Raw genomic sequence first — 16068 nt, 5'->3', positions numbered from 1 at the left:
TGGTTGTGCTGGAACCCGCTGGAGAGAGCCACTGTGTGCATCCAGCTTGGTGAGGGCTTTCCTCTTTTTGCTGCCCCTCTCTTTTACCATGCATGATGGCCTTCTCTAGGGACTGGCCTCTCCTGGCAACATGTCTAAAGTACATGAGTTGAAGTTTCACCATCCTTGCTTCCAAGGGGCGTTCACCTGTAACTTTTCTAGGACAGATCCATTTGTTCTTTTGACAATCCTCAGTACTTTACCTGGTCTTCATCTCAATGCAAATGCTTCCGTTCATCTTTGGCCTTCCTTACTCAGTGCCCACCAGCCACCTACAGATGAGGCCCTTGAAGATGCCAGGGTTTGGATCAGGCATGCTTCGTCCTCAAAGTAGCCCTCTTGCTTTTTAATACTTTAAGGAGATCTTGGGCAGCACATTTGCAGAAGCGGGCAAGTGACCGACCGCTCGACTTCTGCTTCCCATAAACATTGATTGTGCATCCGAGCAAGACAACATTCTTGATAACTTCCGCCCTTTTCTCCATTTATCTTGATGTTACCTGTCAGTCCCATTGAAAGGATGTTGGCAATCACTGGTCGTCATCAACCAGTGCTTACAGCCTTCTTGGTCGCCACGCAAGGTTGTGTCGTCTGCTTGAAGGTGGTTCATAAGCCTAATGCTGCTCCTTCTTCACAAAGCCCAGCTTCTCTGCTGATTGGCTCAGCACACAGATTGAATAAGTATGGTGAGAGGATGCCACCCTGATGCCCCCCTCTCCTGATTTTGAACCATGTAGTATGCCCTTGTTTTCTTGGCACCACTACTTGCTGTTCCGTGTACAGCTTCCGTATGAGCACAATGAAGTGTTCTGGAATTCTCCTCATTCCCAAGGCTTGCCATAGTTTGTTCTGATCCCCACAGTCGAATGCCTTGGCACAGTCAATGAAACACAAGTGCCTCTCTTTGTGGTCTTCCCTGCTTTCAGCCAAGATCCATCTGACATCAGCAATGATATCGCTTGTTCCATGTCCTCTTCTGAATCCGGCAGCTCCCTGTCAGGAACTGATGTAAGCAGCTGGGTGATTTTCAGTAAAATTGTAGTTGCATGTGATATCAGTGATAGTGTTCTATAATCTGAGCATTCTGTCGGGTCGCCTTTCTGTAGAATGGGTACAGATCTCTTCCAATCAGTTGCCCAAATATCTGTCTTCCAAATTTCCTGGCTTAGACCAGTGAGTACTTCCAATGCTTTGTCAGCCTGGTGAAACTTTTCACTTGGCGGTCCATCAATTCCTGGAGCCCTGGTTTTGGCTAATGCTCCAAGTGCAGCTTGAACTTCTTCCTTCAGCACCATTGGTTCTTGCTCGTATTCTACCTCCTGAAATGGGGGGATGTCAACTAGTTCTTTTTGGTACAGTGACTGTTCTTCCCATCTCTTTTTCCTGCATCATTCAATATTTTGCTCAGATAATCTTTCAATATTGCCACTTGAAGCTTGAGTTTTTTCTTGAGTTCTTTCCAGTTAAGATTTGCTGAGTGAGATAGTCCGTTATGGTTTTCAAACTATAGGACTATGTACTTTTTATGATAATATTTGACTTTGCTTTCTCCAACTGCCCTTTGAAGTTTTCTGTTGAGCTCGTTGACGTCATTGTTTCCTCCATTTGCTTTAGCTGCTCTGTGATGAAGAGCAAGTTTCAGAGTCTCTTCTGACATCCACTTTCATCTTTTCTTATCTTTGTAATGACTTTGCCTCACGAATGATGTTCTTGATGTCCTCCCACAGCACATCAGATCTTCCGTCTTTGGCGTTCAAAGCAGCAAGTCTGTTCTTGAAATGTTCTCAGAATTCCGCTGGAATAGACTTTTGTGGAAAATGTTGGTAAAATTTTTCAGTTTCTTCAATACAAGCGCTCGTGTTTGGGGCATGAATTTAATTGTGATTGTACTTATTGAATTTCCTCTAATGCTGATAGATATAATCCTATCACAGTGAGCATTTTACTTCAAGATAGATCTTGAAATGTGCTTCTGGATGAGGAATGTAACCTCATTCCTCTTGATTGTGTCATTCCCAGCATGGTAAACTATGAGATTTTCTAATCCAAAATGACCCATGCCGGTCCTTTTCCACTCACTCATTTTTGATGACTTCCAATTTTACTAGATTCATCCTTCGTATATTGTTAGTTGATGCTTGCAGCTGTTTCTCCTCAGTTTGAGTTGTGCTCCCTCAGCAAATGAAGGTCCCGAGGGCTTTACTCCCACCCCTGTCGCTATGATCAGTTCTCCTTTGAGAAGGCAACTCGTCAGTCATAGTTTGAGTGCCTTCTGACCTGAGGGCTCAATTCCTGGCACCCTGTTTTCTGCTTCTGTTCATTAGGCCCTCCGTGTTTCAGTGCTATCCATAAAGTGTCGTCGGCTAATTCCTCCAAAATGGACAGCCTAGTTCTTCTTAGTCTGGAAGGTCTGCTCAAACCTGTTCACTGTGGGTGACACTGCTGGTATTTGAAATACCAGTGACATTGGCCTCCACCATCACAGCATCGCACAGCCACTGGAGTACAGCAAACAGACGACGAACAGTGGCACACAACCGTGGAGCCTTTTATTTCACGTTTCCACATGTGAAGCAGTTGTTCCCTGACCTGGCCTCTCTCTTGGTTTGTGCCCTTCTGGAGACAGTGTTTCCATCCCCCAATCTGTGTGCCTGGGGCAGCCTCCAGGTCTCAAGTCTTGTTCCTTGTAATTTGGTGTGGGCATCAGAAAGAAGTGTGAAGGGACAAGATCAAGAGTGCCCAGTAGATCACTCTTGAAGAGTGAATTAGTGCATTGTTGCGATGAGAGCAGAGACTTTGGAGCCACTTTCCTGGCATTCAGCTTAATCAATGCAGTTTTCTTTAGACTTCTTCCTTTAAAGTAAGCCCTTATGATTGTCCTTCGAGACAATCTATCAAGACTGCCACTTTGGAATAAGAGAAAAACGGCAGCCATCACCTTCTGAGCTCCTCTCCCTTGAAGTGAACTAGCCCTGCAGATCCGCCAGAAGCCACTCCGTTGAAGGTGCCTTCACAAGACTAAGACAAATGTATTGCTGAGAGACTTGTCTGCTGCCACTGACTGATCACAGAGCGATGCTGCTTCAACTTGGTGGATTTAAAATAAATCCATGCATGCGTGAACTGGAATACGTTTTCACTTACCCTCATACTTCGAACACTGAATTATAATGAACATTTGACTGTAAACTGTTTTTTAGTGCTGACTCTGAACAGGTGCCTTGTTTGAAAAATTGCCCCCAAATATAGATTGTCTTCCTTTCTCTCCATACCCACCAAGCATATGACCTATTACAGCCTGGAGCACATGGTAGATGCTCAGGAAAAACTGGTTGAGTCTTTTATGAACTTAGTATAAGCTGATTGCTAAATGAGTAATATTTTTAATAATTGTTGGACTTATTCCCCACCCACACCCCCCTTGCTTAACAGGTTCTTATCATTCATTGGAGGAACATTGTACGAGATTGGAAAGCCTGAAATGCAACAAAAAATAAACTCATTGCTTGAAAAGGAAGGCATCCATAAAATTGCAGAAAGATTGCAAACGCCAGTGCCCACCTTACAGGTCATCATCGATGGTCTCAGCCAGCCTGAAAGCTTTGACTTTCGAACCGGTAAGCAACCTCATCTGAATCATAGCACCTTGTTTCTGCATAGCCCTGTCATCTGCGTCCATGCTTGCAACAAGCTCACACAGTAGGCAAAAACATATTAAGAGGGGAGTCTTTAAAAAGTTCATGGAAAAAATACATTCTCTTTTCACTTCATTTTCCCACAAACTTTCTGAAGCCCCCTTCTTGTCTTCCTCATCCTATAGATGAGAAGTCAGAGCAGAGTCATCTCTTTCAGAGTCAGTAGCATTCACTCATACCCAGGACCAGACTTGGGACGCAGGCCTCCACACTGTCTCCTCCTAGTTGCCCTCACCCTGCACTCAGGGCCTCCTGTGTGCACGGCAGTGTACACGGAGACACACATTCTTCATGAGGGTTTTTAAGCTGTTGGGGGTCTCCTGAGAGCCTGAAGTATAAGGTACAGCATTGGGTTCACCAACTAAAAAGTGAGTCTTCTTCCTAAATTACAGCCTTCCAAGGCCCCGGATCCTGTGTCAATGAACACATTGAACAAATAAGATAATATCTCTCTGTTGCTTTTCCTTCTAATTAAAAGTGCTCTCGGCTTTCAGCACAGGAAAGTAGCAGCAAAGGAAGTGTAGCAGCCGTGGTTGTTGAGAGCAACGACCCGGTGCAAAAGAATTCAGGTATCAAATGACCGATTTCCCAGGCAGGTTTGAATAAGAACCTCTGAGGTTTAAATGACCAATTTTTATGATACCCTGTTTGAGGCTTGATTCTTTTCCTTCTGAGTTAGGCTACATTGAGGTCCTCTGGCCTGCTTCTGAGAAAAGTGTAAGGAAATGTAGAGACTCGCCCAGAAAGCTCATGTACTATTCCTTCTAGAAATTCTAGAAGTTGGAGAAAAAGAACGTAGCAGGAATATCTATCCCGGAGACGTGGGCGTAGAAGCCTGCAGCCGTCCTCTGTGCACAGTGGATGTTTCAGTAGACAGACCATCTCCATTTTGCGTGGATCCCATGGCATTTTCGTAGCAGGAACGGTAGATCGATCAGTGGTTCCCAAGCAGGGTGGGAATTAGAAATGGTATGCCTGCAACTGAGGCATTGCTGGTTCAGTGGCAAAATTCACAAGACTGGGTTTGACTCCAGGCCGGTGCACCATCTGTTATTGGTGCTTTAGCTTTCTATAATGCTGAATGGGTTTCAGTGGCGCTTCCTGAATAAGATGGATTAGGAAGAAAGGACAGGTGGTCTGCTTCCAAAAATCTTACGTGAAAAACCTACGACTCACAGCAGTTTGATCTTCACTTGATCCGTGGGGGTGGTGCAGGCCTTGGCTACAGTTTGTTCGTTCCATGGTGTGTGGGGATTGCCACGCATTGGGGCCTGCTGGAGGCAGCTAACAGCAGCAGCAGCGTGCCTAGAACTGCTCGCTACACAAGGGAGGGGATGTGTTCTCACTACCTCAGCCCGACGCTCACTGGTCTCCTCCGTGATCGCCCAGGGTGTCGATGGCTCCATCGGCCCGGCTACACTGCAGGGTCAGAGCAAAGAGCAGCTTTCCAACTCTGTGGTCCTGCCTAGTAGCCAACAGCTGAGAGAGGACCTCACCTGGAGACGCCCTTAGTCAGACTAGAAGCACGGGGGTACCTAGGCTGAGCTTTCCACAGGGGTACCTAGGCGGTGCTTCAGTGCAGCCAGTGAAGTTTCAAATAAGCCTCCGCCACAGTGTACGGTGCAGTGTTCTCGAAGTCTGACACTTGTCATTTACTACTCCATGCGTGCCCTGGGGGGAGACGGGCGAGTTCCGCTTTTGCGGAGACAGACGGCATTTTATTCGCGTCCACAGGTGTAGTAGTTATGTTGCCTCTGTCTCTCTTCTCAAAAGGGTTCCAGTTTCAAGTGCTTCACCCACACTCGCCCTCCCCCTGTCTTCTGTCTTCTCAGTGACATGCGCCATTGCAGTTCTGTTAGCACCCAGTGGTTGTCGTGCATTTCTGTAACTGGGCTCATCAGAGGCAGCCTGGGGACAGGCTTGGCCCTCGAAGTGGTGAGTGCGCTTGGTGCACCGAGGACTTCCTGCTTTCTCGGCGGCCCAGGCTGTCTTCAGGAACACGCTAAGTAGTTCCTGACTCAGATTTTTCATGCAAAATGAAACGAAGCAGCTGCTCGGGACCCGTGGGGGCTCTGCGGCAGCTGGCCCTGTGCAAGGAGAGAAGGAAGAAGCATTTCCAGCTGGAAAGGTGTCGAAGGGGCTCTGAGGACCAGACGCATGGCAAGGGGGAGGAGCTCAGGGCAGCCTCCAAGTTGGGTGTGGGGGCACTTTCAAGATGGCTAGGCATGGATAATGGCAATGTGGTAGCAGCGTTTTCCATACTGGCCCAGCTGCCTCAGTCGGATACATTTCACATTGGTGGGACCTTGCAGTGCCGTTCTACACCTTGTCTGGTGTCCGCTTGGACTTGCAGCCGGGGATGGGGGGAGTTTAAGTGCCTCCTCTACCCCTCACCCCCACACACCTCTGTGTCCACCATTGAGGAAGGAAGCCAGGTTGCACTGGGTTAATAGAAACTTCCCCTCCCCCTTCAAGTGGCACATGCCATACCTGTTATATCTGAGACGACACCTTCGTGAAAACCATCCCACCTCTGCCCTGACCTTCAGTGCTCTGACACACTCCCATGCTCAGCATAACCTGACATTACCAGAGGTTTCTTCTTTTGGAATTCATAGACTCAACTTTAGGTGAAATTCTACAGAAACAATTCCGATTTCAGCGCATCTTTTTAATGAGGAAATGTGATTTTGATCTTGAAGGTTTTTGTTTTGTCTGTACAGGAATTTTATACCTGAATTTAAAAAGGGAAATCTTGTTTCTTAGTGCGATTGGCTTGCGGGAGGGAAATAAGGAAAGGGGGTGACCAGTTGTTAATGCAAATGTCAAGGATAGCTTTAAAAGTCATCCAGACAAAGCCAGCAGCTGGGGAGGAACAGGAAGGGTGGGGGTGGGGGGGGGAATGAGGACTTCGTCAAAGGAGCTGCAAGCATAGAATGTGGCCTTTGTTATTATTGTCAACATTCAGTAATCCTAGGAAAGGGCCCAGCAAAGCATGGATAAATGGAAGCCACAGATCATCTGAAAGCGCCTTCAACTGGCGCTTCTAACCTTCTGCCTCATAAAACCTTCCTTTTTGCTTCCACTAGCGCCACAATGATTTCTTGGCATAATTTATGTCCACCTACTCAGGGATCATCTAAAAGGACCTTCAAAAAGCTGTGGACAAATGGGATTTTTCCATGGACCTGCAGTAGCTCTGTTATCCAAAGGAACAGGGAAGGGAGCCGTTGGCACGGCGGTAAAGTGCACTGTCTTGACCCAAGGAAAGGTCGGCAAGATTCACAGCCCTGAAAATTACAGGACATTTTAATTCTGCCATGTATGGTCACTCGGACTCGGCTTATTGATGAACAGAGAGAGGTGGGAAAAGAGAAGGTAGTAAGGAACTTAAGAACCGAAGTCTAAGTGCCTTCATCTTGGTTTTCCCTGTCATGTAGCGTAGTGCCCGGCCTGCGGGCAGTCCCCCACCCACTGCCATGCCGTCGATTCTAGCGCGTCCGGACCATGCAGGACAGGGTAGGACTGCTTGTTAGGATTCTTGAGATTGTAAATCTTTATGGGAGCAGACAGCCTCATCTTTCTCCTGCATAGTGTCTCGTGAGTTTGAACTGCTGTCCTTATGGTTACAAGCCCGACACTTAACCCTATGTGCCAGAAAAACAGGAGTTCGTTTTTTTGTTTTTGTTATTAAAGGAGTTCTCTTGTTTATGTTCTTTCTCCTTTATTGCTGCAAATCTCGCTGGGTACCGCTCATGCTGTCTGAAAAGTTTGGGGATGTTGTGCTTTCACTCCCATTTGATCCAAAGAAGTTTTCATTTCATATTTCACTTCTTCTATTAAGCTGGGTGTTATTCATAGTCTGTGTATTTGTCGCCACCACCCCCCATCTTGATTTTCCTTTTGTTGGTTTCTTATTTTATCGTGTTATGATCTGAGAAGATGCTTTGTGATTTCTCTGTGTTTTTCAACTTGTTAAGGCTCTGTGGCCTAACATATGGTCTATTCTAGAGACTGTTTCTTGTGTGGTTGGATGGAATGTTCTGTATATGTCTAAGAAGTCCAGTTAGTTCGTTGTGTTGCTTAGCTCTTCTGTGTCCCTGTTGTGTTTCTTTCTGTTCTTACTGGAAATGCTGTATTGAAAAGCTTCTCTACTGTTAGCGTTGTTTCTTCGGTCTTCAGTTCTGTAATACACATTGAGGCTCTCTCGTTGGACGCATTGTTTCTTCGGTCTTCAGTTCTGTAATACACATTGAGGCTCTCGTTGGACGCGTTGTTTCTTCGGTCTTCAGTTCTGTAATGCACGTTGAGGCTCTCGTTGGACGCGTTGTTTCTTCGGTCTTCAGTTCTGTAATGCACGTTGAGGCTCTCGTTGGACGCGTTGTTTCTTCAGTCTTCAGGTCTGTAATGCACGTTGAGGCGCTCTCGTTGGACGCGTTGTTTCTTCGGTCTTCAGTTCTGTAATGCACGTTGAGGCTCTCGTTGGACGCGTTGTTTCTTCGGTCTTCAGTTCTGTAATGCACGTTGAGGTTCTCTCGTTGGACGCGTTGTTTCTTCGGTCTTCAGTTCTGTAGTACACGTTGAGGCTCTCGTTGGACGCGTTGTTTCTTCGGTCTTCAGTTCTGTAATGCACGTTGAGGCTCTCGTTGGACGCGTTGTTTCTTCAGTCTTCAGGTCTGTAATGCACGTTGAGGCGCTCTCGTTGGACGCGTTGTTTCTTCGGTCTTCAGTTCTGTAATGCACGTTGAGGCTCTCGTTGGACGCGTTGTTTCTTCGGTCTTCAGTTCTGTAATGCACGTTGAGGTTCTCTCGTTGGACGCGTTGTTTCTTCGGTCTTCAGTTCTGTAGTACACGTTGAGGCTCTCGTTGGACGCGTTGTTTCTTCGGTCTTCAGTTCTGTAATGCACGTTGAGGCTCTCGTTGGACGCGTTGTTTCTTCAGTCTTCAGGTCTGTAATGCACGTTGAGGCGCTCTCGTTGGACGCGTTGTTTCTTCGGTCTTCAGTTCTGTAATGCACGTTGAGGCTCTCGTTGGATACCTAGATGTGAGGGTTCTGCCCTCTTTTCCAGTTCTCCCTTAAATCGTTCCTTAGTGCCCTTCTTTGTCTCTTATGCTACATTTTGTCCTAAAATGTATTTTATCAGAAATTAACAATGCCACTCCTTTTTGATTGTCCTTTGCTTGATTCCCACCCCACCAATCCTTTGATTTGTGTGTGTGTCCGTTTTTGTCTTTATATCAAAGGTGTGTTTCTTACAGTGACTGATGGACGAGTCCTGTTCTCTTACCCATTGACCACTCTCTGTCTTGACTGGTGCACTTAAGTCCATTCATATTGTGGAATTATAGGTATGAATGTTTTGCTATCATTTTCCTGTGGGTTGTTTGGGGGGCTTTCTTTGGTAGTGATAGTGGTTGTTTTGCTTTTAAAAATTGTTTTATTGGGGACTCACACAGCTCTTACCACCATACATACATACGTATCAAGCACATTTATATATTTGTTGCCACCATCATTTTCAAAACATTTTCTTTTCACTTGAGCCCTTGGTATCAGCTTCTCATTTTTCTCCTTCTCCCACCCTCCCTCCCTCCCTCATGAACCCTTGATTATTTATACTTTTTTTTTTATGCCTTACACTGATCTATGTTTTCCTTCACCTACTTTTCTGTTGTCCATCCCCCGGGAAGGGGGTTATATGTTGATCCTTGTGATTGGTTCCCCCTTTCTTCCCCAACCTTCCCCTTCCTTTCCTGGTATTGCTACTCTCAATATTGGTCCTGAGGGATTTATGTCTCCTGGATTCCCGGTGTTTCCACCTCTCATCTGTACCATGTACATCCTCTCGTCAAACTGGATTTGTAAAGTAGAATTGGGATCATGATGGGGGGGGGGGGGGCAAGGAAACATTCCAGAACTAGAGGAAAGCTGTATGTTTCAATGGTGCTACACTGCACCCTGACTAGCTCGCCTCTTTTCCAAGACCCTTCTATAAGGGGATTTACAGTTTCCTACAGATGGGCTTTGGCTCTTCACTCTGCACTCCCCCTCATTCACAATGATATGATTTTTTATTCTGAGTCATTGATGCTTGATACCTGATCCTGTCGACACCTCGTGATCACACAGGCTAGTGTGCTTCTTCCATGTGGGCTTCTGAGCTAGATGGCCGCTTTTTTATCTTCAAGCTTTTAAGACCCCAGATGCTGTATCTTTTGATAGCCGGGCACCATCAGCCTTCTTCACCACGTTTGCTTATGCACCCATTTGTCTTCAGCGATCATTTTGGGAAGCTGAGCATCATGGATTGCCAGGTTATTAGAATAAAGCCTTCTTGCATTGAGGGAGTACTTGGGTAGAGGTTCATCTGCTACCTTAATACTAAACCTATAAATATATGCACATGGATCTATTTCCCCATCGCCATATATCTGTTTACATATGTACACGCCTGTATTTAGGCCTCTATAAATGCCCTTTGCCTCCCAGTTCCTTCCGCTTTCCTCTTGTCCCACTATCATGTTCAGCCTTCGTTTGGGTTTCAGTAATTTCTCTTAGTTACATTGCCTTTGATCAAGCCCCACCAGGCCTCTTACACCCTCCTCACCATTGATTTTAGATCACTTGTTGTTCCCTTGTCCCTGGGCTTGTTAAAAGCCCACTTGTTTTGTTTTTTTTAATTCCACATAATTTTCTGTTCTGATGACTTCATATTGTCCATGGGTTTTCTTGTCATTTTCTTCATTGTTTTTGTTCTTTTTTTTTTTTTTAGCATTTATTAAGTCTTTGTTTTTCCTTTAGTTAACTTCTTCTTAATTTCAAAACAGTCTGTTCTATCTTGAAATCAACTTGCTTTGCTCGCCACTTGGAAGGTCTGTAACTGCTCCATGCCTTCTATTTACTTTGTAATTTTCTTCATTACAAGTTCTGGTAGCTCTGCTTTCTTCATTTCAATTTTACAGATTTGTTTTGCTTTGGCATTTCTGTATCACGCTTGAGCTCTGAGTGGTGTTGCCACATATTTTGCTCCCAGATTGTTGTCTGTAGCTGTTGATTCCCTCTCCAAAGAACTGCAAATTTGGTCTGCTTTTTACAAATGATTGTATATCCGTTCACCTGGAAATATCCTAATTTCACTGCCATCTTTGAGGGACAGTTTTGCTGGGTGCATGATTCTTGTTTGGCTTTTTAAAAATTATTTTTAAAAATCATTTTATTGGGGGCTCTTATAACAATCCATAATTTAATTGTGTCAAGCACATTTGTGCATATGTTCCCATCATCCTTTTCAAAACATTTTCTTTCTACTTGAGCCCTTGGTATCAGCTCCTCATTTTTCCTCCCTCTCTCTCCCACCCTCATGTCTCCTTGATAAATTATGAATTATTATTTTCATATCTTACACCATCTGCTGTCTCCCTTCACCCATATTTCTGTTGTTCGTCACCCTGAAGGAGGGTGGTGGTGGTAATACATCAATCATTGTAATTGATTTCCCCCTTTGTACCCCCATCTTCCCCTTACCCCTCATGGTATTGCTACTCCTATTGTTGTTCCTGAGGGGTTTAGCTGCCCTGGATTCTGTGTGTTAAGAGCTCTTATCTGTACCAGTATACTCCAGTCTAGCAGGATTTGTAATGCAGAACTGGGGTCATGATAGTGGACAGGGAGGAAGCATTAAGGAACTAGAGGAATGTTGTGTGTTTTGATGTGCTATACTGCACCCTGGCTGAATCGTCACATCTTTGAGACCCTTCTGTAAGGGAATGTCCAATTGCCGACATAAAGGCTTTGAGTCTCCACTCTGACCCCCTTTGTTTGCATTGACATAATTATTTATTTGTGATGTTTTGAGACCTGATACCAGATCCCACCAACACCTTGTGATCGCATTGGCTGGTGGGCTTCGTTGCTTCCCTGCTAGATGGCTACTTGTTTAATTTCAAGCCTTCTTGATTTTATCTGTAATGTTGTTTTTTTCTTTCTTGGGCCAGTGAGAAACCTAATTACCATTCTTTCTCATTCCTTCTCAGCTAGTTTCAATGCATTTACTTTCTGAGAAAGGACCTCTGTCTTTGTATATTGGTCACTTGTTTGTGCCCCTCTGCCTTGTTGCTTCGTGTGAGCTGTAATTATCTGTTGTCAACAAGATATTGTGGTGGTGTTATATTTGTATTTATTTGATGGTTTGATGTTGGTGAGACCTTAGGAACCTGTATCCTGGTGAGTGTAATAGAGAATGTGAGTCTTATGTGCTGGTTATTTTTTTTGTTTGTTTTTCACTTAGAACAGGTATTTATTAAGCATATTACTGCAAGGAATAAGTACCCAATCTGTATTATTTCTAAGTTTTACAACAGTCACGTATGTTTCCTGCTTGTATAATATATTTGAGGGTCAGTTTGGATGTTGTTTTCAGCTCTCCGCACAGGATCAGGTGGTACAGGAGTGGGCAGTGACCGACACTCAGTAGGTGTGGCTGCGGGAGGTACAGATGTGGCCGTGTGGGCACAGTTCCTGTCTTCTGCAGGTGGGATAGAGAGAGAGAAACAGTAACAACAAAAAAAAGAATCTAGAAATAATAGTAAAAACAGGGGGAAGGCAGGCAAACATTGCAAGGAAAAATCTTAATAACTAGAGAGTTAAAAAGAAGGAAAGTCTAAACAAAGGAATGGATGGGAAAGGAGGAAACTAAGGTGGGCAGAGCCCCTAGTATGGGTTGGCACCCTGTCCCAGCTCAGGAGCTCACCTTGTAGTAGATGGTGAGAGGGCACCAGTTCTAGATGTTGTTCTTATAGGTGTATATGTTGTTTGGGACCAGGCACCTGAACCAGAAGTAGTTCATGCCATCTCAAATGGTATCCGGAGGCAGGGAAGCTGGTTATGGATGGAGATCCACTCTGACCGAGGGTGGCCAGGGACCTGGTGCTGCCTGTCGTGCTGGTCTGATGAGGGGTAGGACGGTTCAGGTGCTTCCTGACTCGAGAGTGGTGTGCCTGGCACCCAGTCCACCAGGCCATGGCTCTGACCTCAGGTAGAGCAGGGGGAGGGGGAGTGTTGTCCACTATGGGCTGGATGAAGGTTGGGGCTGCCCACGTTCCTGGTCACCAGGAGAGTGAGGGGAACAAGGAGTTCTAGCCACCAGCCGTGAACATGCCAGACCACTGTCTGCATGGACTGCTATTGTCCAACGTGGCTGCTTCAGGCTCACTGACAATTTACCCTCCTGCCTCCTCTCTCACTGCGGTCGGCCAGCTTCTTGACAAGTTAGCGTTTAACCCATTGTTCTCATGTCCTCTGAAGCTCAAGGTTTGAGGATTGTCATTTGTATCCATTTGACTTCACCTCTCCTGCCCTTTATGTAGACCAGTAGTTCTCGACCTTCCCACTGTCCCCCCTTTCAGACAGTTCCTCATGTGGTGGTGACCCCCAACCATCAGAAATACGTGTTGCCCGATGATCTTTGGCGACCCCTGTGACAGGGTCGTTCCACCCCCAGGTTGAGAACCGCTGATGTAGAGGATTTATGTAGTGTGTCTGCCTACATCACAATCCTGCTGGAAATTGAGTTAATAAATGTTTGATGAATTTAAACAGAGGAAGATGAGGAACTGGGTGACCCGGGTTCCTGAGCCATGCCAAATTGAAGGCCCATGCATTTTGAGTAAATAGACATATTGGAAATGGACAAGAATTGATGCTCAAGCTCCAGGTGTCTAGGTGGCTTGGAGCACATGTAGCTTTTCCCCATCGTAACCTAAAAGCCGATGTACTCTCACCTTTAAACAGTCTGAGAGCCCAGGCTCAGGGAAAACACCCTATCTTGGGCTTCAGTGTGTTCCTCATAACAGGAAAATCGACTCCTCTGCTCCATTCTTCTGTCCCCCACTCAGGCTCACTCACATGTTGTGCTAAGTTTTGGGAGAAGGGAGGGGTTGAGTACATTTTCCTGGGTTGTCTGTTGTTTCTTGTGTGTGAACGCTGCTTCGGCATTTTCTCTCACGTCCCCACCTCTGTTTGCATCCCTCCTGAAGCTCTACACGGCTGTGAGCAGTAGCAGGTACCCAGTTGCCATGTATTCACTACTCCAGTTTGTGTCGGGGAAGGACAGTGCCCTATTTTTTACACTAACCCTTTTTTCCTTTCCTTGCAGATTTTGATAAGCCTGATTTTAAGCGAAGCATAGTCTGTCTGGAAGATCTCCAGGTTGGGACCGTTCTGACAGGCAAGGTCCAGAATGCCACTTTGTTTGGAATTTTTGTGGATATAGGGGTGGGGAGAGCAGGGCTCATTCCTATACGAAGTGTCACAGAAGCCAAACTTTCTAAAACGAAGAAGAGAAGGAGTCTTGGCCTGGGCCCTGGAGAAAGAGTGGAAGTCCGAGTTGTCCACATTGACCTCCCCAGGTCAAGGATCACCTTGGACCTCATCCGTGTCCTTTGAACACCACACCACAGACCAACGCCGACTGTATTTCTTCGTCCCTCTTTGTTTACAAGGGCGACCCAGGTGTGGCGGAGGAGGAAGAATTCACATAGTAACAGGAAGTACTCTCCAAATCCCTTTACTTCTGAGTTCACAGAAAATTACCACCTAATTTCTTTTCCCCTTAAAACATTTCATAGCCATCATTATGTGACTTTCTGTACTGATTTTCTGACTTTAAAACAAATCTTTTAAAAATCATTTTATTGGGGGCTCTTACAACTCTAATTACAAACCATACCTCAATTGTATCCAACATATAGTCCATCGTTCTTTTTCTAGACATTTATTTTCCATTGAGCCCTTGGGATCAGCTTTTCTTTTCTTCCCTACCCTCGCCCCCCACCCCCAACCCTCATGGCCCCCTTATAGATTGTAGATTGTTAATTATTTTCAAGTCTCACACCGACCGCTGTCTCCCTTCCCCTCTGGTTTCCGCTGTTCTTCCCCCTGGCTAGGGGGGTGTGGTGATGTGCCATTCATTGGGATCGGTGCACCCCAATTTTTTTTTGTAATTGATCTCCGGCTCTTTTTTACATTTTGTATTGCCAATTGCTTCACTTCTACTTGCCCACCGTTACCTGCTGTCTGTGGAGAAAATGGTCTTCTCAATTGGAATTACACCCTGCTTCTGACATTGTGTAATTCTTTCATTTTATAGATTCCTTTTTTTTTTAATTGGACCCTTTGGACTTGCTGCATGATTTTGCAGTAATCTTTATTCACTCTTATCAAGGAAACCAAAAATATGCCCCCAAAATCCTGATTTGTTTCTGAACGATTGTGTAGCTCAAAGACATGTCTCAGAGAATATATGTGTTCATCCTTGCAATAAAATCATGTGTCTAATGACTTGTTTTTGCCATGCTAGTTCAGTGAGACCCCAGCTCAATCTTGGTTAAAGCAGGTGTGGCCCATGCGCATGTCAACATAATATGAAACAACGGTGCTTTGGGGGAAGAGGGACACCCCAGCCTGCCTTAAGAATGGCTTTCTGTGCATAAGTTGACACAGAAGATCTTATTTATTCTTTAGCATCATGACCGAAATTCAAATGGGGTAGAAATGGTCTTCCTAAAGACTGACTACAGGATGTTTACCTTGAACATTACTGTGTTATAAAGAAATATCTCTATGGGTTTAAATTGGTACTCGCTCATCTAAAGCACAGATGAGAACTTTAAGGGCCAGCGACCCTAAATTAATAGTGATGAAAAAATAGATGGAGATGGTGAACATGTGACACATGTGAAGTATGTCAGTTTTGGTGTTGAACTGATGTTGTATACGTTGTGAGTGGATGCATGTTAGGCGTGTATACTGCCACCAGAAATAAAGTCCTGAAAAAGAGCCAAACCCTGTAAATGATTCTTTCTAAGTTGCATCATGTAAATCGTCCAACTAAGAGGAGGAATTTTCGAAAAGGTATTAAGTAATGAAGCAGAAAAGATAAGCGCCGTGTATTGATCAAACATGTTAGGGCCAGAAAAGATCCCGGCAGAGGATGGAGGTTAAACTGACTTTTAGATTCCAAAAGCTAGTCTTCCTCTTCCTACTGGCTATTAAACTTGAACTCACTCCCCTGGGACATGTCATCAGAAAGGGCCAGTGAAAATGAGGGAAGCCTTCCTTTAGGGGGACTGACGATGGCCACAAAAATGCCCTTGGAACCATAGAGCAGAGGTGGGAAAGGCCTGGCTGCCTGACAGTGCATTGCAGGGTGGCCGCTGCATTGCTTAGCAGGTCAAGATGTGATGCCTTGTCTGCTTTGTTAGCGATAGGGTTTTCTTCTGTTTCATTGTTTTGGGGCCATTTGTTTGTAATCTCTCTAGATTTTTGTATGATTTT

General features: G+C 45.2%; 1 protein-coding gene across 2 annotated transcripts in view; it reads left to right on the top strand.

Moving 5' to 3' along the window:
• The window catches only part of SRBD1 (S1 RNA binding domain 1), a 263620-nt gene extending 248033 nt beyond the window's left edge, over window positions 1-15587 (top strand). The window contains exons 20-21 of one of the 2 annotated variants that reach the window (XM_075535621.1): window positions 3472-3656; window positions 13889-15587. In XM_075535621.1, coding sequence (XP_075391736.1) covers window positions 3472-3656; window positions 13889-14178 — 475 coding nt within the window. In that variant the 3' untranslated portion in view covers window positions 14179-15587. The remainder of the gene's footprint in view (window positions 1-3471; window positions 3657-13888) is intronic. The other variant, XM_075535620.1, reaches the window with a different exon arrangement.
• The last annotated feature ends 481 nt before the right edge of the window (window positions 15588-16068 follow it).

The sequence above is a fragment of the Tenrec ecaudatus genome, chromosome 17 (genome assembly GCF_050624435.1).
Source record: "Tenrec ecaudatus isolate mTenEca1 chromosome 17, mTenEca1.hap1, whole genome shotgun sequence".
In the NCBI taxonomy this organism is placed as follows: Eukaryota; Metazoa; Chordata; class Mammalia; order Afrosoricida; family Tenrecidae; genus Tenrec; species Tenrec ecaudatus.
The sequence above is the reverse complement of the archived record's forward strand: the minus strand, read 5'-3'. Positions and strand labels throughout refer to the sequence as shown.